This window comes from Triplophysa dalaica, chromosome 2, assembly GCF_015846415.1.
Source record: "Triplophysa dalaica isolate WHDGS20190420 chromosome 2, ASM1584641v1, whole genome shotgun sequence".
Lineage (NCBI taxonomy): Eukaryota > Metazoa > Chordata > Actinopteri > Cypriniformes > Nemacheilidae > Triplophysa > Triplophysa dalaica.
Window position 1 is genome coordinate 8,335,821 of NC_079543.1, and position 21,524 is coordinate 8,357,344.

Here is a 21,524-nt window from a genome sequence, read left to right on the forward strand (position 1 = left end):
TCAGATTCACTTTTAAGCAATACAACAGTAATTCTTCTACATATTTTTAGGGAAAGTTCAACAATTATTTTTTATTTGGTAACCTGGATTTTATAGCAGTTTTCAAGTGTCTTGTCATGCTGTCAGTCTTTCACGTTTGCTGTTGGATGACTTTGTCACTCCTGAGGTTTGATTTTGTTGAGATTCAACAGACTCTGGACTGGAATGGCCACAATACATCTACAAATGCTGATTAAATGAAAATTTGTCTCTTCAAGTCTCTTCATTTTTTCGCCTCTGTATGTTTATTTTTATGAATGGTTGCCCCCCCTCATCATCCACAACAATATCTAATGTCCCTTGACATATGCAATTTAATATAAAAAATAACAAAACGTTAAGAAATACACTCACCTAAAGGCTTATTAGGAACACCATACTAATACTGTGTTTGACCCCCTTTCGTCTTCAGAACTGCCTTAATTCTACGTGGTATTGATTCAACAAGGTGCTAAAAGCATTCTTTAGAAATGTTGGCCCATATTGATTGGATTGGATCTTGCAGTTGATGGAGATTTGTGGGATGCACTAAGCTCCCGTTCCATCACATCCCAAAGATGCTCTATTGGGTTGAGATCTGGTGACTGTGGGGGCCATTTTAGTACAGTGAACTCATTGTCATGTTCAAGAAACCAATTTGAAATGATTCGAGCTTTGTGACATGATGCATTATCCTGCTGGAAGTAGCCATCAGAGGATGGGTACATGGTGGTCATAAAGGGATGGACATGATTAGAAACAATGCTCAGGTAAGCCGTGGCATTTAAACGATGCCCAAATGGCACTAAGGGGCCTAAAGTGTGCCAAGAAAGCATCCCCCACACCATTACACCTCCACCATAATTGCATTAATGAGAAATTGAACAGGTGTTCCTAATAATCCTTTAGGTGAGTGTATGTCAACCTTTACATTCATTTTATGCTTATTTTCTTTATTTTTCATGTTTTTTTCTTACAGCCCCATCGAAATGATGTCGAGGTACCCTGGTTGAGAAACCCTTATCTATGGGGCACAACACATAGATTTTAGTTTTTTCCCCGCCTTTAGAGTAACCTAAATTTAGATTAGACCGGCTGACCATGTGAAGAAAGAGCAGATGCTGTTCCTGTAGAATGGTCAAATGTCTCAGAAACAAAATAAATGAATGCAATAATAGCAAATGATATATATTGACAGTTCAGTGTTTAAAAATAGTTTGATTATAATGTTGAAATTGGATAAAATGACACAATTCAGCTCTTTCTGTTTAATAAATAAAATATTAAGATGTCACCACAAAAATTATGTATAACACGTATAAGGCAAGACATGCAGAAAGTGTTGCTCATCAGCATTTGATATCATTCATGAACATCGAATTTACAAGTGTTTTGAATGTTTCTGAAGTTGATTTTTAATAAAATGCTCACTTATCTAACTGGGTTTCTGCGACAAACAATGAGTTTTCCATGTCCTTGTCTATAAAAACGTATCCACTTATCTTGTTGGCAGTCAATTTCAACAATCCTGCATTCTTTGATTTGTCCGTCCCGTCCTTCTCTCCTTGTTGCCTTTCTATAATGATTCATCATTGTTGGGTGGCTTGTTTGTATCTTTTTCTCTCCGTGCTTCACATTCTGAGCTTGTATCCGTGGCAACTAAAGACCTCCATCTTGGTAGACAAGAACAGCTCTCTGCCCATCAAGGTCAAAGCCGATCTCAGGAATGTTGATCGTGATGTGGCATTATAGCAGGACCTCATTCATAACCTCTGAAAGCAGAGCATTATAACTCAATCTTAAATGCCTGCACGCTGTTCAAGATGGTTTTATTTATGTTTTTGCTCCTTAGCCTCTTAATGCTTGCAAAGAAGGCCCTAATCAAAAGCCTTTTTGTTATCCCATTATACCTCTGAGAGAAGAGAGTCTTCAAACCCCATTAGTAAGGAAAAGGTTTTCTTTGTATCGCTCAGCTTTGCATGAAGGAGGTAAGAGAGAGAGACAAACCCAAATGGACATTTATGGAACAAATGCCTGTACGCCTCAGTAATGATGTGCTGTCTTGACGGAATGACATGTAAAGATACACAGATTTCATAGATTGAAAAAAAAGTGTGTTAAAAGATGATGTAATCATGATGTTGATAAGTAAGCAGCTCGAGGGCAAAAGCTCAGGTTTGTATTGTGTGGGAGAGAAATGTCACCAAGGTAACTGGGCTTGATTTGATGACCAGTGACAGCAAATGTGCTCTGTATATTGACAAGGTTGTTAAAGTGGGTTTTAAGATTTGTTTTCTTTCCCTCATGTTCTTTTTTGGGTTGAGAAAACAGGAGTATGATGGTGGAACCTCAGATGCTGCTTCTATTGCTTGGTTGCTATTAGATCTCAATAGACTTGTTTTATTTTAATCGGAATTTTTTTAACATGCTTTTTTCATTGAATGAGATGCTTAAGCATTTTTTTACTTGTCAAGAAGACTATGATGTCAAATCCGAGCACAGTTTGAAACATAAAGCCACCTGTGATTACTGAGGAGCTGGAATTTTGATGGACATTGTGTTTTTCTTTGTGATTTTCACCACAGTTATATGGCCTTTTAGCCAATCGCTTTAGCTACGCAGTCCAGTAATGGTGAGTAGCCATCCATTAGCTTACTCAGTTTACTGACTTCTATCACTTGTATGTACTGTAAGTGATGTGGATGATGCTTCATGAAGAAAGTAAAACTGTTTAAGAGTCTTACCAAAAACTGCCTAATCTGGCTTGCTGGTCTCCGCTGGTTTTAGCAGATTTAGACCTGCCTAGATAGTTTCCCAACCTGCAAACAATGTTCTTTGCCTGGTTGGCCAGCTGGTTTCCCAGCCTGATTTGGTGTTTTGTGCCTTGATAATTCTCAACCCATCAATCTTGACCTGTACCATTGTACCATTTCTTTTTGCAATTTCATTTGATGATGGTATTGACGCATAAATTATACACTTCAGATTTATGTTCACATGTTCTCATGGGGATGTGGGTTCGAGTTCGAACTGGGTCATGTCCCGATCCCACACCCCTTCTTTTCTTCCTACTTTCTAGTCTGCTACTTCTTCACTGTCCTGTAAAAATAAAGGCAAAATGCAATAAATAAAATCAAATTTAGTCACAATATACAAGAAACATAAATCAAGCTTTTGTTATTAACTTTGAACAAAAGTTAATTCATGAAAATGTTTTGTTCTTCTTATATCACATTAATATATACAAATATGCATTGTCACAACAATTTTTTCACTTTCTCTGTACTACAGTAAATAGGCTGTCATGGTTACTCAAACTATTTTAAGGGTTAATTGAACTGCACATTTCCTACTATGACAGATGATTCGCATCAAGCTCTTAGATTAATTTTGGGAATTGCGCTCACGTAATCCCCAGATGAATGGATTAAGCCTGACTGGCTCGTTGACTGGGACCCAGGCTGAAATCCATTCCTGGAACATGTGTGCAGTTCAGGTTCTCATCATTTCAGCTGAATGTAGGTTCTTATCTGCAGAATCCGCATTGCTGTGGGAATGAAAAGATGGGCAATTGGAGGGGTATACAGGTGGAACATTAATGGGGATTAATTGCCGCTTTATACTTGCGTTTATTAAGTCTGAGTATTATGTGAATTATTGTGAAATGTGAACCTGTATCATTTATGTAAATAATTGGTTCCTTCTTCGCTGTGTTATTTAACCCCCGTTAAACTGATCTGTTGCCCAAAATGACAGGAAGTATTCTCCTTTTATTGTGGCATATTGACAGATGCAGTATAGCTTGATAGAAGCAAGCATGAAACATTTTATCTTCCACTAGATCACATGAGTGCTAGGCACCCTTGAGGATGAGATCGGAGATGTTAGTTGACCTATTCCTGTTTTACCTCTCTAGTACTGTAAATTATCTAGACATTCTTCTATACTTCATTTTTACTATTTGAATGATCATTTAGATGGACTTTATAGGTTTTAACTTCAGAAATCATGGGTGATTTTGCAATTTACTATATGTTGACAGCAAGAGAGGTTGCTCATCCAGATGCTCACCATACTTTGAAAAAGTCTTGGACGCTGTTCAGTTCGTCTGTGTATATAGCAGTCTCTTGGTTTTTAGGTCAAATCATTATTGTGCTTCAGAAAAGTATGTTTGACTTGAGTTATATCTTATCTTTTTGTGGGAACTTATCCAAAGACGTCAATAAAATAAATTGTTTTTCATATGTGCAGCTTTGTGGAAGAGGTGTTTATCTTTCACTTATCTGTACAGCACATTGTAATACACAAATATAACTGCGTATCTCCGGTGAGTTTATATTAGCCTTTAATATTTGTCAGGCTGCAAGCAAAGCTTGTATGTGCACCCTCAGCTCATTGAGTTTGTTTAAATTTTGCTTTGATGGCTAAATATACAGCAAAGTTATTTCTATTTGTTAATTAAATTGTGTTGTTTTGTTTCATTTCTTTCTTTTTCTAGGACAAAAGGTTGGGAACCCAAGGAAGACAAATTAGGTGCAGCGGTAGGAGACCTATCGGTGGTCAAGACATAATTGAAGAACTAATTCAAGGAGAATGTTTGACGATCTCCTCTTCCTTCCTCAGCCGCTCGCAAACCCAGTGTTTCGAAGATGAGTTGTCCTCTGGGGTGCCTGGCCACTGTGCTTGCCTGCTCTTGGCAGTGCTTGGTGGCGTGAGCAGATTGCTCCATCCTGGCAGCCGCAGGAGCGTGGAATGGCCTCTTTGGACCTGCCGTACCGTTGTCCTCGCTGTGGGGAACACAAGCGCTTTCGAAGTCTGTCCTCCCTGCGCGCCCATTTGGAGTACAACCACACCTACGAGACCCTGTACGTGCTATCCAAGTCCAACAGCGTGTGCGATGCCGCTGCACTGCTCCCCTTAGTGGCCGACGGAGCCCTCACCGCCGAATCTCGTTTTCCGTACCGTGAGCTTCCCTGCTCGGGCGAGGAGCTCGGCCTCGCCCCTTCCTCTACTGCTTGCTACCTGCCCAATGTGGAGTTTCCCCTGGGCGAGATTCTGGTGAAGACAGCCATGAGCTCTGGTGATGCCTTGACCTCCACAGGGAACAACGCTGTCGCGGTGGCTGCTAACGTGGCCGCCAGCGCAGTGGAGGCAGCTTACGAGGAGGGCCTGGCTCGGTTGAAAGCCCGGGCGTTTGAGAGGCTCGAGCTAGATGAGAGGTTGGAGAAGCTGTCGGAGGAGGTGGAGCAAAAGATTGCCACGCGTGTCGGCCGTCTGCAGGCGGAGCTGGAGAGGAAAAGCACGGAGCTGGAGAAGGCCAAGATAGAGAGCGAGAGGCTCAGTCATGAGAAACAAGACCTAGAAGACAAGGCCACCGAGCTTTCGCGGCAGGTGGACGTGTCCGTGGAGATGCTAGCCAGTCTGAAGCAGGATCTGGTTAACAAGGAACAGGAGCTGTCACATAAACAACAGTAAGTTGTTAACATTTTAACATTGGAAAGCCAGGAATCCGATTGCCTAAAAACAAATACTCACAGTTATGCTGCAACTTGCAGAAATTGAAAGAATAAGTGGAAATGTGCTGACACACAGTCACACAAGTATTATGTACCATTTTGAACTACACACAGCTCTTGCTGTTAAAACGTCAACGTCAACTTTGACATTAAAATGACAATTATGTATTTTCCCAAAGGTTGTATGCACAAGAGATGGAAAAACCCATTATGTTAATAAAGGCTGTCATAGCTGTGGTAGACCAAAATGTCTTAATCTTGCATAACACGTCCAGAACATTTCTGAGCACCGGACTGGTTTTCTAACTGTGCCTATATATGGTCAAAGTCTGTGAAATCCAAATTTTGTGCTCTCGTTCTCGTTGCTTTGAGTGCAAGATTAACTCTTGTGCACAGGTGGGCTGTTTAATAATATAAGATTTGAGCTCTTGTGGGCTGCAATGGTGCAAGTTTTTAATGATTCTGTCTAATCAGATACAATTTTAACTCCACCTAATGGCCTATTTCCTCCAGGTGGCTGAGTGTTTCACTAGATCCCTCTGTTCCGTTGATGAGCAAGAGGTAGACAAAAAGAGACAGTAAAAAATGCATCATACACTATATGCTTAAAGCAAATTCCTGTTTGTATAGTTATCTATTAATTCCTAACTGAGAAGAACAGGGAGAAATCCTCATCACTAGGTGCTGCTGAATTTGATGCACTGGACCTTTGTGGTCTTGATTCTCAGGGCTGGCGGGTAACGACTGATGTGCCCTTGAGCAAGGCACCTTAACCCCACTTGCTCCGCGGGCGCTGCAGTGATAGCTGCCCACTACTCCGGGTATACAAGTGCTTGTGTTCACTACTCTACGGATGGGTAAAATGCATAGGTCACATTTTGGGGATGGGTCACCATATCTGACAAATAGGTCACTTTCACTTGAAATGCTATGATAATCTGAGATGCAATAAAATGGTACCAAATCTTGACAATAAAAGCTTTTAAATGATAATGGTTGTCAGGATAAACTAGTGATGAATATGAAAGAAGTAAAACTGCACCACTAAATGACATCCTGCTATTGTTAACAGGTTAAATCCGTGCTCTAAGTGTTCACTATCAATCTCCCGTTCAGATAAAATATAAAATTACTGATCAATATACTGAACAAAGAAGTGGAAGAAAGAGGGGCAATTCAGCCAGCGGAGTGGTCTGAGTTTAGAGGGTCATATGGAGTGGGATATACTCAGCAGGGCTTCATCTGAAATATAGACCTGTGATTGATTTGCAGCTGCTTGTGGATTAAAGCGCTCTTGAGAATCCTGTCACGCACTGCTGGCAGGTAGAGAGAAAGAGGCCTAGTTTCTTTCTTCTTTCAATGTCTCGGTTTTATCGTCTTTTTCCCCATCACTGTCACTTTGATGATTTTCGAACCTCATACCGATCTCTGATCTGATCTGCTTCTGCATTGTGGGAAGGGTTTTAGATCATTTGCTTTTTACCTTCTTGGTGAATTGAATGTAATTTTACATGCAATATCACATATTAACTTTTGAGTTGACTTTATTCAAATTCTTCTAAATTCAACATAGATTTGTGTACTGTTTGCTGTTTATCATAACTAAGCTGCATGATTATTGTAAGCAAAGATGGCCAGATGTCATGTAGTTACTGTTTTCCAGAGGAAGCAAAAATACATGCATTACACATCTGATTCTCTCTAAAGCAATTTTCACACTTCAATATACTATTATTCTTATACTCATTGGATGCTTATTTGTGTTACAATGTCCTATTCAGCTGTTATATATTTGAATATTCATAGAGTGGGTGTCTATTGCCTCCATTATTATGCAAATGTGAGGTTTGTGGATTGTAATATTGTGTTTTGCAATCAGAGTACCTTTATTTAGCCTGTATGTGTTTTACCATACTCCAAACGCCCCTTTACACCCCTCCCATATCTTCTTTATTTTGTTTCTTGTATCTAATTATCATTTATATTCTGGTGACTATGTGTTATTTACAGGATTACAAAATCTTTTCCTTTAGTGAGCTGCTGGTTATATTTCTGCTGCTATTTTTATGTGCACTTGAACTAATTGTCACCATGTTGAATATGAATGTTACATGTTCAGAGGCATAGGTTGTATTTCCACTTATCTAAGACCTATGAAACTTTGTATCTGTAGTCTAAAATGTACGATGCCGTTTTAGTGCCACGTTAAAAAAAAAAATATATTTTGAGAATAAAGTCGAAATGTTACGAGAATAAAGTCGAAATGTTACGAGAATAAAGTCGAAATGTTACGAGATTAAAGTCGAAATGTTACGAGAATAAAGTCGAAATATTACGAGATTAAAGTCAAAATGTTGCGAGATTAAAGTCGAAAAGTTACCAGAATAAAGTAAAAATGTTACGAGAATAAACTCGTAGTAATACGAGAATAAACTCGTAATATTTTGAGAAAAATAACAGAATTGCTAGAAACAATGTATGTGGAGGATTTGGTTAAATCCTATTTTAGATTCTAAATTCTTTGTCTTTTGGTAATAATTAGTAAATTATAATTAGTAAAAGGACACTGCAGCGATTATGTAGGAAACTGAATTTATTCAGAAGAAAAAATCAGACATGAACTAAGAACAAACTCACTGGTTCAGAAGACATGCTTAAACATAATTTAAACTCTTAAACTACAACTTTCACGTAAACAAAATACGTATTACGACAAGTTTATTCTAGTTACATTTCGACTTTATTCTCGAAACATTTCCACTTTATTCTCGTAACATTTCGACCTTATTCTCGTAAAATTTCGACTTTATTCTCGTAACATTTCGACTTTATTCTCAAAATCTTGGATTTTTTTATTTTCAACATGGCTCTAAAACGCCGTCGTAAAAATTAAGCCGTATTTGGTTCCGATATATATCAAAAATATATAATTAAACTAATACTCAAAAAACATATATTCACTCACCTAAAGGATTATTAGGAACACCATACTAATACTGTGTTTGACCCCCTTTTGCCTTCAGAACTGCCTTAATTCTACGTGGCATTGATTCAACAAGGTACTGAAAGCATTCTTTAGAAATGTTGGCCCATATTGATAGGATAGCATCTTGCAGTTGATGGAGATTTGTGGGATGCACGAAGCTCCCGTTCCATCACATCCCAAAGATGCTCTATTGGGTTGAGATCTGGTGACTGTGGGGGCCATTTTAGTACAGTGAACTCATTGTCATGTTCAAGAAACCAATTTGAAATGATTCAAGCTTTGTGACATGATGCATTATCCTGCTGGAAGTAGCCATCAGAGGATGGGTACATGGTGGTCATAAAGGTATGGACATGGTAAGAAACAATGCTCAGGTATGCTCTGGCATTTAAACGATGCCCAATTGGCACTAAAGGGCCTAAAGTGTGCCAAGAAAACATCCCCCACACCATTACACCACCACCATAAGTGCATTAATGAGAAATTGAACAGGTGCTCCTAATAATCCTTTAGGTGGGTGTATATATACATAGTTTTCGCCCTTTACTCTCTTGCAAATACCTTTTTAAGCTCTCATATCATTTTAAGTATCGTATGCAATTTAAATTCAGTTTGTGAATCTTCCTTATGCATGCAAGACCCACAATGATTTTTTATTTTAGCTTGAAAATCATGAATATCTGTAAATACTGCAGGCTTCAGATCACATGGAGGCGCGGTATACAAGATATTGCATACTGTTTAATATTGTTTTTATGTAGCATGCAGAATTCAGAAAAACCCATATTTATATTCAACCATCTCATCACAAGTTCTGTCTCATGCCAAAAATATCCCAAAATAGTCGTCTCTCATCCAGGTTGAATGGAATATTGTCCTTCAAACTGAATGAAATGGCTTATAAAATCACTGTAAAACCCATCGTGTGCTGTTCGTTGGAGCTGTAAAGCAATAAAAAAGCTTTTTTGTGTAAAGACATATCTGACAGCAATCGAGTAGTTGTTTCCATGGCAACCTGTCCAGAAATTATTCTGTAGTCAGTGACAGATCAAGGTTTCTCTAAGCAGTGCTAAGCTGAAGTCTGTGAATACGGAACATCATATCTAATGCAGATGTAATCTGTTGCTGTCAGATAAGTGCCATGTGAAAGTAACCAAGCATAGAGGTTATCATTATTACTCACTTTTTTCAGAAAATCTCCCTGAACAGTGCAGTAGTTGTGATGGTCTGGGTTTCATGTTACGATTGCTGTTCTTGGCTATAGAGTTTGTGCATGTGTGTTCATTATGTCTTATGGGTACATTTTTTGAAATTGAGACTTTTACATATCTGAAAGCTGTATAATTAAGCATTCTACGGATGTATGGGGGTATCTGGCGAAGATACAACAGTTTAAAACTCTGAAATCTGAGGGAGCAAAAAATACTAAATATTGAGAAAATTGCTTTTTAAGTTGTTAATCAGAGACACTGTTTCAAGCCATCTACTTCCAAAAATTACGTTTTTATATATATAAGGTAGGACATGTAAAAAATATCATAATATCATATAACATGATCTTTCCTCAATATTCGAATGATTTTTGGCATCAAAGAAAAATCTATCAATTTGACCCATACAATGTATTTTTGTCTTTTACTAAAATCTCCCATGCTACTTAAGACTGGTTTTGTGATCCAGGGTCACATGTAAAAAAAAACTGGTCTTATAGTTTCAGCCTTACCAGTAGTCTTGCAATCGAACATGCAGGCCAAATGCTTTGTGTGTACCCCTGGGATTGAGATATCAGCTTTCTGATCAGGTGGTTTTATTTGTAATTATGCTCCCCTGTGAAGATGCTTCAGTCAGCTCCAAAACTTTCTGTGTAGATGAGGGCACACGGCAGGAGATGCACTAACATATGTCATGCTGTTTCACTCAGTTGCGTTTGTAGGTCTGTTTTCATAGACAGTATCTGTTGGATCTGTTTTCATGATAAGGATATTGCCTAGGACTTAATTAGTTGATTTGGCCGATATGAAATGATTTTTATTACATTAATTTATTTGAATTTATTTATATTTTATTCATCAAATTTTAACTAAGTGTTAATATTTCTTGTCAAAAATCTCCTTGACATGTTTATCTCCTGTCAATAAATTGTATTACAAACATATACAGTATCAACGTTATTTTGGTCCCCATTCAATATATTAGTATATCTGTCATTAAAAACCAATAAAAAGAATAAAGACAATGTTGTCTTGAGGTCATGAGTTACATGAACACAGCTATAGGAATGTACTTGATTCTAAGTAAGCTCAGTGTCTATAGAGAAAATTTTATTGGAGTACAACAAACATTAATATAAAGAAAATAGTTTGCCCCTGGAACAGACTCTTTTACAAAACTCAGTTTACACTATCAGAGTAAAGAAATTTTGTGGCAAAACTAGCACAACTACTCATCTGCTCTGTTCATTTTGCTCAGCAGGCTTCTTCTTTCCTTATTTGGCCTCTTACAAACCATCCGTCAGAAAATAAGGAATAGGACAGATTTTAGAGTTTAGTTTAGAATCAAAGATAACTGGATGTTAATATCAAGGAAGTCATCTGTTTTTGCCTGAAGTAGATTGCAAACACAAACAACGACTTAAAAGCTCCATGAAATTTTGTGATGAATGCAGTTTTCTTAAGTTTGTCTTTACTTTTCATTTTAAAACAGGAAGTCGTGCCCAGAAATATTGATCCATTATGTGCTACTTCTACTTCTTTTAAATTGTGAAGATGTGCTACTTTTTATTGCAAGTCTGTTGTGGGCAGTATCAGGGGGCAGTTCTCAGTTGTTGTTGTTTTTTTGTTGGAAAGATAATTTTGTAAACATGTGAACCAAAAAACACTAAATCTGCTTCCATGGAGTCTTTTAATACAACACATGTTAATTATAGTGTTGCTCTCCCTAGAGCAGCAAACCACATTAAAGCCAAATACAGACTTAAAACAAATGAGCAAAGAAATTATGTGCCGGGCCTTTAATTACTGAAAAGGCTCAATTACAGTGAGATTGATACGTAGATACAGTGAAGGTACATGGACTGTATGTGTGACACAGAGTAAACACACACTGCCCTGCCCCAACATAGCCCTGTAATTAGTCAGATTTATAATATTTGCAATATTTTGTCTGTTATTAGTAAAAAAGTAAATAGAAAAGTATTTTTGCTTGTTTACATAGACTAAAACTAAAGCTGAGGAGCCGAAGTATGACTTTATTTCTCTTTCTTTATAGTTCTCATTTATTACATGCATACTTTGTTTTCTTTTTTGTAGCTCTTTAAGTGAAAAAGAATGATTATTCTTCATTCATATAAGCATTAAGTTGGACGCAATTAATTATTATGCCACAGAAACGTACCAGTAATAATACTTATGCGATGGACTCCATATCTTTGAATTACAAAAGCGCTGCAGAACAGACTGTAGTCTGACATGATAATTTAATACCGTCTGATCTGTATCACTGTTATTTATCATTTGAGATTACACAAGTACATAAATGTCATTTAAGATTACATTTAATTTTACATTAACTCACTACCGTTTCCCTGCTTTCAATTCTCGTGAATAATTAAAATATCCAGCCTGTGTACAGCCACTGTTTCTTTTTCAAACTGCAGCCTATGTAGTTTTCAGGGGGACAGACACGCAGTAGCCAGGAAAAGCTGAGGTAATGATATCCACAGTGTTTATGTTTACAGAGACATTTCCAACACAAAGATAACACTCGCTGTGCTTTCATTGGCTGTCCGGATGCCCCGGGGATTTGCAGAATGCTGGATGAGATAAACAAATATGGAAAAGGGACAAATTGGAGGTGGAAGGGCATGAGTGCACATACAATTTTAAGATTTTTCGTATTCGGCGTTTGTATGGTGTCTCTCAATTGCCATAACACCTCTCAAAGGGCTTGCTACAGATGTGGAAAACGCAGAAATTTGAACCCAGTCCGATTTTTTTTATGACAGACGAAAATATCGGAGGCAGTGTGTAAATGTGATTGACACAACGTGAGGTCGTATTTATTTTTTAAAGTGCGAAAATTTAGAATGCAAAGTTCGGACGCTATGTGCAATTACCTTTAAATGCCCTTTTCCGATTTCACGAGGTGTGACAGGTTTTACAATAGCATGTGTTTCTTTATATTTTAGGAAATGTACAGGAAACACTGGCAAATGGTTGTTTACAAACACCACTTGCCATTGGTCTACAATATGCTTTACATTGTTAAGAAACCAACTTTGACAACTTTAGCTTTTTGGCATAGATATTATTCCACAGCAACCGTTTTGGTCAAAAACAGGCTTAATTTTCTGACTAACTCGTGCATTATTTCTTACCTAACATCATTGAATTTCTGCCTAACATGTTCACTTTCTTTTCACTCAGAGAGGTGTCCCAAATTGACCAGTTCCTGCAGGAAACAGCTGTGCGTGAAGCCAGTGCCAAAGTGCGTCTTCAGCAGTTCATTGAGGAGCTGTTGGACCGGGCCGACCGCGCTGAGAAACAACTTCAGATCATCAGCAGCTGTAACACCACTCCTAATGGCAGCCTGGGACACTGCAGCCTGCAGGGATCCAAACCTAATGGACGGCAGGTACAGTCACAAAGAGAAAAAACCAATGTAATTTCTTGACTTAATTTCAAAATGTGAGTTAAATAATATTTAACTGAAAAGCACAGATCTAACACAATGTATTTTGTTGTGTTTTTTATTCAGTATTGAATGAGGCTCTGTTGCTACCACCTCTCAAAATAAGGAAAATCTGTCCTGCTCCAAAAAGTCCATTGCAATTCTAGTTTGTTTTTCAGTTTTTAATGTACAGAAATGCTGCTACTCCAAAAACTGACATACAGTATATGGTCTTTCCTGTAAACAAAATAAATGACAGAAAGAAATTGCCTTAAAGAGTACATAACATGAGATCATGAAAATGACATTTCATGATTTGTATAATGTTGCCGTGTTTGAAAGCAAGCAATCTGCCAAGTTGTAAATCCGAAGGTGTATGAAAAACAAAGTTATTGGCTTGGAAAAAAGGGAGTCAACTCTGAATCACACAAACGAGTCGTACCTAGTCCAACTCGCAAACAGCCACGGATGTACGCCGCTACATATATTCCCCCCTACTTTTTGCTAGGACTCCCTGTGAACACTTCACTCTTCTCCCCCAAATACTGTAGCTCGTGAGCCTCATTCGCGGTAGACCAATCACAGCCGTCTTGACCATCTGACCAATCACATCAGACTAGGCTAGCGGAAAGGAGGGGATAAGACAGATGAGTCGCGGAACGAATCATTCAGAGTCAGTCAAGAAGTAAATTAAGAATAACTGCCTATTGTTGTGACGGTCCTGTCCTTCCTGTCATGAGTATTCGGGCATTGGGGACAGAGCCGTGACAATATCATGTCTTGTGTGTGTGTTTCGTCTTGTGTGGACACGTGGCGGTTTGTTATGACATTTCGTCGCGTGTCTTCCGTGTAGCTCCGCCCCCTTGTCTCTCTGTCTAGCGTCACATTAGTGTTTTATCTCCCTCACCTGTCCTTGCCTCTTCCCGCTAGTTGCACTCATTGTTAAGTCTTGTCACCTGCCCGTCCCGATCTCTTTGTCATCTCTCCTCATTAGTTTCCCCTTATTTAATGTCCCTCATTCCCTTACTGTTTGTCGGTTCATTGTCTAATGTATATTGTCTATTGTCGATGTTACTGGCTTCTTCGTGTCTCCACCACCTGGATTACCTTGTTCCTGTTTCCCTTCGTGTTTGGACTTATTATTTAGTTTCTGTTTTGCCCCATCGTGGGTTTATTGTTTTGTGTCTTAATAAATATTGTTTAACCCCATCCCTACTGTCTGCGTTTGGGTTCTGTCCGTCCGGACGTGACAATTGTAACGAAACTTCTATGTACATAAACTTGTAGTTGGACACTCCCTAAAACAAAGTAGGACCTTAAAAATCCCTAGTTATGTACTCTTTAAAGGAACAGTTCAAAAATGAAGGATCGGTTCAAGGTTTTCCAAATCTGTATAAGTGTCTTTCTTCTTTTGAGAACAAAATAAGATATTTTGAAGAATGTAGCAGCATTCTTAAGCAACTACCATTGTTTTTTGTCCAACTAGGTGGTCAATGGTGCCCAAGAACTGTTTGCTACAAGCATTCTTCTAAATATCTTTCTCTGTGTTCGTCTTAACGAAGAAATGTATACAGGTGTAGAACAATTAATGATGTTTGATGATGTTAAATTAATGGAGTTAAGGATGACGGAATTTTAATTTTTGGGTGAATTGTCCCTTTAAGTCTTGCGACTGGTTTCAAACACCTGATTCAGTGACTGTCATAAAGATAGTGGAAATTGCCTGAAATTGCTTTCTAATGGTTGTGTTATCTGCAGTGTCTATGAGGTAAATAAATCTGAATTCAGCACTCACGAAATGTCACTAAATGCCCGTCTGTGCTTACCTGAACCCCCTTTATGTGCCAATAGTTACACTATCACACTCAGTACAAGAGACTGTTAAAATATGACCAGTTACTCAGCAGACTTATAACTGAGTGTAAACAGTTGGGTCATACAAAGTGCACAGGGATCGCCAAGGACCTATTTGGCTTTTTATTATGTAGGACAATTCAATTTAGGACTTTTGTTGCATGGTCAGAAACAGCCAAACTGACTTCACTGTTGCTGAGAAGTGAGTAACATTTTTTTTTTAAAGTTTCAAGATATGTCAATTGTGTGTGTGTGTGTATTGCGGTCTTCAAAGTAGAAGTCTTCTAACTGCGGATGATACATTCAGACAACTTTCCCTCTGACATCATTGGGGACCCCCTTGGTTTCCATGGTGACAGCAATTTACGTTCATCAGTTACTCATATAGTCTATTACACGCAGCTTGTGTTTCAAAGTGCCAGCCACAGCCTTTCTGTCTCCTGTTATCGGGGACGTCAGAACCGGGGCATTGTTTTGAGGGGGCAGGCTCTGAATCTTTTGGCCTAAATTAGAGGCGCATGTAAGCGCTGGACAGTGGCGGCTGGTCAATAGGGGTCACAGGGGCGTCGCCCCACCAAATTATCCAGAGACGAAAACTGTTAAACGGGAGTTCAACATATATTAGAAATTGCAAAATAATTTTGAAAAAAACATACTAGACTGCACTGCATTAACACGATATACAAATATATGTTATATAAAGGTATTTATTTGGTCATATGACACGGCTAAAATGAATATTATCGTTTGTTTTAGATGTAATGTAATGTGTATACATGATTTAAAGTAAAAAAAACGCTGTATTTCCCACATACCGTGCATGTTTGTATCTCCTCTTTGCCCCGCCTCTCTGAAACACGCAGATTTTCTACAAAGCTCAATGCTCTGAAAAGCAAGGTGTGCTATGATTGGCCAGTTAACCAGTGATTGGTTGAATACTGAAAGGATGTGAGGGAATTGTAATGTCTCATACCATATTTGAAACATCGGGTTTCAAAGCAATTGTACTGACAGGTCTGCTCACCATACTTGCGTTTACATTTGGTCGGTCTTAGTCAAATCATACCACGAACTGATGTCGATTTGTGGAGGTGTGGTTACAAAGAGGCGTCTCTGGCAGGTCTGGTTGAGCATACGCTTTTAGATAGAATGCATCTTTTGATCCGACACTTACATTTTTTTCAATTTTACGTGTCTAATACATGCATGGGCAACTTATAACACGCCAAAGACACAGAAAAACACGTATTTTCACCATATTAGACCTTTAAGTCTATTTCTTAAGCATTCTGATCAGCCGATGTGAATTTGCCATGCACCACTTTTCCGTCCCATTTTTTGTGGGCACAACGCCCAGTGTGCAATGTGAAGGTGTGTGTGCACTGTCAGCACTTTGGTACCTTGCTTGGCCCACATTGTCTTATGACCTAGCCATCTAGAGCAGCTATTTAAAGGCACAGTATTCATATTTTCTTCTCACTGTCGAATCCTATCCTTACGTATGATAAATGACGGTCATTAGTTTTGGAGCAGTATGGCTTTGCAATGGTATATCTAGAGAGCACAGTGGCTTACTGTTAATGCATTGTAGATTTAAAAGAATATACAGTTAGTTATTTACTAATTTACATATCGCATATTTGATAAATCCTATCAGATCTATCTAAGCCAAAACTGAGGTTCTAGGTTCTCCCATGTATCTCTATTAATTTCATCATGAATGTTTTAGACAGCTCTCAGTTTTTACCTTTGATTCGGTCAGTCACCTGCTGTTTCGATGTCTCTGATTTGTTTAGTGAGCATTATGGTTAGAATATTTATGCAGACTCTTACGCTGGCTCTCTCTCTCTCTCTCTCTCTTTCTTTATTTTTCTCACAGAGAAATTCCAGCATCTCTGGGGCATCCCGAGGAATGTACCAAGTGTCCGATCGACGTTCTTCCCCAAGCACTGCGTAAGTTTTAACATTAGGCTGTTGTCTTTTTTTATTCTTGTATTATTCTAGTATAGTGAAGAAACTGTTGGTTTTAAAACTCTGACAACAGTTGGTTACAACAAAAGGAATAATGGCTTTCTATAGACCTTCTATAGAGCTTTCTACGCTTCATGTTTCAGTTCCTTAACATTACACGAAATACAACCAACAGAACATTTATTACAGGTTTAAAATGTGAAACAAATACCTTGAAGATCTTTAAGATTTAAATGTAGGTGTAAGATAATAAATCTATATATAAGAAATTAATTAAAACTGAAACCGGAAGTGCTTTTGAACCCCTTGTAAAATGGTCTATTGGGATGTAGATGTGAAAATATTTTACAACACAATTCTGCTTGTATATTTTTGTGCCAATAATAGCTCATTTTTATATTTTGGGAAAAAGAAGGACCAGCTCTGTTCAGAGCAAGTCTGTGAAAAAGCGAACCATACTAGTAATCTGGATTATATTCATTTGTTTGGTTTTTGCAATACCCCGAATGTGCCAAAAATATAATCACTGAAAATCAGGGTGAAGATAAAAGAGAAACAATGACGTAAAAGTGACATATTATATTACAGTTGAAATAACTACAACAGGCACACTTAAAATATTTTTGAGAACCAAATATCAGTGAAATGTCATATCACCAAGTTCTTTCTGATTCCCATGCATAGAAAAAGTAAATGTGTTCTACTTTTAAATAATAGATCGAACTACATTACAATTTTTCTGGTATCTCACATATGCTAGAGCAGTATATTTGCCCATTTTATCCGGCATGTGTCTTGAAAAAAAAGGGTATGCACCCTCAGGGTTAAACCAGTCTGTAATCATTCAGCCATGCAGAAGATATGCTGAAAGAGTCCTATTGCATTGCACAAAGATACACACACATAAACACATTGCTGTCCTAGGCAAACTCAAGCATCTCAAAGCATGAGGCCATGAATTTATGACCCAACAGGCAGTACCGAAAGCTACTGAAGTGATTTGAGTGCATTACTTTAAACATCTTTGCACGGTTGTGTGTGTGTAGGGGTGTCTGCTCTGGATTTTGACTTAACATCCTCAACCTAAATGATTAAAATACCTGGTAATTTTTTTAAGGAATTAATTATTATGTATAATGTTCACATTTTGAGTCATTTTATTAGTGCTAACAACTCAAATTTAGTTTGATAGCTTTGAGCATCTCTAAACCAGACACGAATGCCATTCGCATGCATCAAAACAGATTACACTACTTATTTTTAGACCATTAATGTTATTCCATAACGCACAAAATCTGACCTTTGTATTGCTAATGTGTTTCCAGTGTTCTGATCTGTTAATAAAACGGCACCATCCATCTGTTGTGTGTGTGTGTGTGTGTGTTTCTGCGCATGGGCAGGTGTGTATATCGAGTCATTTGGTGCTCTGATTGGGTAGGAACGGAGCGTGGGTTGGCCCAGAGTCTGTTATCCTGAAAAACTGACATCACACATGTCACAGGTCTTCCTTGTGAATCAGAGTCCAGAGAATGGAAATACCGTTCCTTCATTATGACATAAGCACCATCCTCCATCTGTTGTTTATAAAGACATTTAATAAACAAGGGGTATTAAAATCTAATCCTAACTAAATGATCCGTCTGAGTGATGTCAATGTGAGCTACATGTTAATTTTAGCTTTACTAAATATATTCAATTTAACATGATCTTTCTCTAATAGATAAGAACAAGAGTTTTAGTCTTCATTCTTTTGATGGTTCTGACTGTCCCATTGTTTTTGCATTTATTTACATTTATGCGTTTGGCAGATCTTTTGCACTTGGTGTGAATTCTCTGTGATTCAAACCCACATTTGTTAACTTTAGGCTTTACAGATTGAGCTTCAGAAACACTACCTTGATTTTATTGTTTTTTTGTTATTTTGTAGTTATTGGTGCTACAACACTATCACAAAAGTTTAGTCTCAAAGGTGTCCTAACTTTAGGGACATTTTACACAAAAAAATGAAAATTCTGTCAACCGTTACTCACTGCCATGTTATGCTCTTCTTTCATTTTTTAGTGACTACAGTAGCACCATGTCTCTTTAAGGCTCAGTGATAACATCTGGAGAGAGTGACTAAATGTCTGGCTGGAATCCCCAGTGGAAATTTTGTACTTCCTTTAAGCCTTAAAAGAGAATGTTCCTTAACCACAATGCCATGCGAATGTCCTAACTACACCATTGAATTGAGTTTAGTGATGTCTGTATTAATGAGAAATCATTACAGTCCTGTATCCTTAATTGAAGCGTGTAATTTGCTCGTTAAAATAAATTCTATCCCAGCTTGATACTGTATGCAGAGATTAGAGAAGTTATTTTTAAGTTGATTGCTTTATAACGTGTGGCTCTGTGAATCCCAACCCCACCAACTGCAGAAAACTGTGCTGAAAAGAATCTCTGAGGAGCTTTTTGCTTGAAAACGGTTATGAGTCAAGCTTATATATGCATTTAAGGAAATAACCCATCTTTACTCATTCACAGGCTTAAAAATAATATTTTGTAAAGTAAGATGTGATTAACTCTTCCCACAATTTAACTTGATATTTCAAAATTTCAGGAAATGTATGTGTAATGTACAAAGGATGTCTGTTTTTTCTCAAAACCCTAATTTCACAAATCTTACAATAGTTCTGTGTGTGAATAGAGAAAATTCACACACACACACACACACACACACACACAAATCACTGAATTTTTACATGCAATACTGTGACTTTTTTCGTCTGTGCTTTTCCCAAACAGAGCATCAGGACGAGGAAAGTCTGTGTCTCAAGGTTCAGGTGGGTATGACAGCGACAGCGTAGACCTGCACGCTCTGGAGGACTGCCCTGATGCTCAGTACTATCACGTCCAGTGCCGGCTCGGAGAGGGAGGCGGTGGAGGCTATGAGAAAGCGGGTGCTTCCCGGAGTTGGGGTCTCCGCAAACAGGCCATCCAGAACTGGCAGCGTCGGCCATACCGGAACAGCACGGAGGGAGAAGAGGGCGACGTGTCGGATGGGGGCTCCCGCACCACTGAGTCCGAAGCCGATCTTTGGGAGCAGGACAGGAGAGCGGATTGCCAGCAGCACGGACAGATCCGTGGGGGATACAGACTGGCTTCAGGTGCGTTCTCCTGTGGGGGCAAAATAAGGATAGAAATCTAGTTAGCTGCAGTGAGGACCAACTTAAAGTTAAAAGTCTGGCTTTGCACAAAAACAATTGAAAACAGTTTTGTGGTAAAATGTAACTGTGTGAGGTCAAAGTTTAGCTCACCGTTTGTCCTCCAGTTTGTCAGGCACAGGGCCCCAGGTTCCACTGTGCTCACTGTGTAAACAATGACGATACCGTGATGTCAGAGGATCAGGATGCCAGCCTGAGGAAATTATGTCAGCATGAGTGTAAATGCCGTACGGAGCCAGGGTGCAGTGAGAGCATGTGTCAGAAAGCCATGAGTAATAATCACAGTTTTACACCTACTGACTCCAGGTCAGTGTGGGAAGAGTGTAGCATGAGTAACCAACATTCTACGATATACTTGCATGCATAATCATAAACCATATGCAAGCGTCTGACGTATGAAGGAGACTGGGGCTTGTTGTCACAAGAGGAAGCTGATACAAATGCTACAAAAACATTTTTGTGTGTTGGTTTTAAACATCTAGGCTAGTTCAAAAAACTATTGAACAAATGAAAATTCAAGCATTACCTTCTTTTACTGTAGCTGTTGGGTAACTGTGTGCAAAATAAAACCAAACAGCAGGCAGATATTAAAGGGGTCATATGGCGCGAATACGTGTTTTTCTGTGGAGCATGTAAGTATATTTTCATTTTAAAAGACTTTGTTAGGGACTAAGGCGAGTTGAGTTTGTCGTGTGTTTGTGATCTGCAAATACAGACACGCGTGCAACGTGAAAAAAATAATAATAGTCCTAATAATCAGTTATAATGTTCCAACTAGAGGCAATAAAGTGTTTATTATGTCTTTTTATTTAGTATTCATTTTGGGTTTATTGTCTTGTTGAGTTGAGACGAGACGTGCCGTAACACTGCTTGATCAAGAAGGGCCAAAACACTCACGTTATTTATTATTCCTTGCTGTACTGCGAGCTTCTTTCTAACTCACCCAAACTCTGTATGATGTATATGGTTGTTTGTTTATAGTCTTTATAACGTTGTGAATAAAAGGTAAAACATTTAGCTATAGTTTTTAACTATTTAACATAATTTTTTTAATAAAACTTTACCAATCCTTTACAGTCGCGCTGGCAAAGTTGATGTATGGGCTTGATCATATTCATTTTCTGTGTCAGATTCGGTTTCGAATTTATATAAGGAAGTACTGATGACATTTTATCACCTGTAAGTGCAATTGCTTGTGAACATGATGTTTCGAATACGGTAAAAGACGTTACATTTCCCTCACACTCTTGCAGTATTCGACCACTGGTTGGCTGGCCAATCAAAGCACACCTTGCTTTTCAGAGCGAT

The 21,524-nt window shown here is 38.3% G+C and overlaps 1 protein-coding gene across 3 annotated transcripts in view; it reads left to right on the forward strand.

Annotated features, from left to right (window-relative positions):
- The window catches only part of fbxo41 (F-box protein 41), a 42,437-nt gene that overhangs the window by 7,444 nt on the left and 13,469 nt on the right, over positions 1-21,524 (forward strand). The window contains exons 2-6 of one of the 3 annotated variants that reach the window (XM_056734107.1): positions 4,517-4,551; positions 4,642-5,489; positions 12,945-13,152; positions 16,922-16,995; positions 19,798-20,159. In XM_056734107.1, coding sequence (XP_056590085.1) covers positions 4,771-5,489; positions 12,945-13,152; positions 16,922-16,995; positions 19,798-20,159 — 1,363 coding nt within the window. In that variant the 5' untranslated portion in view covers positions 4,517-4,551; positions 4,642-4,770. Of the gene's footprint in view, positions 1-4,516; positions 5,490-12,944; positions 13,153-16,921; positions 16,996-19,797; positions 20,160-21,524 lie in introns of all 3 variants that reach the window. The other 2 variants (XM_056734099.1, XM_056734091.1) reach the window with 2 other exon arrangements.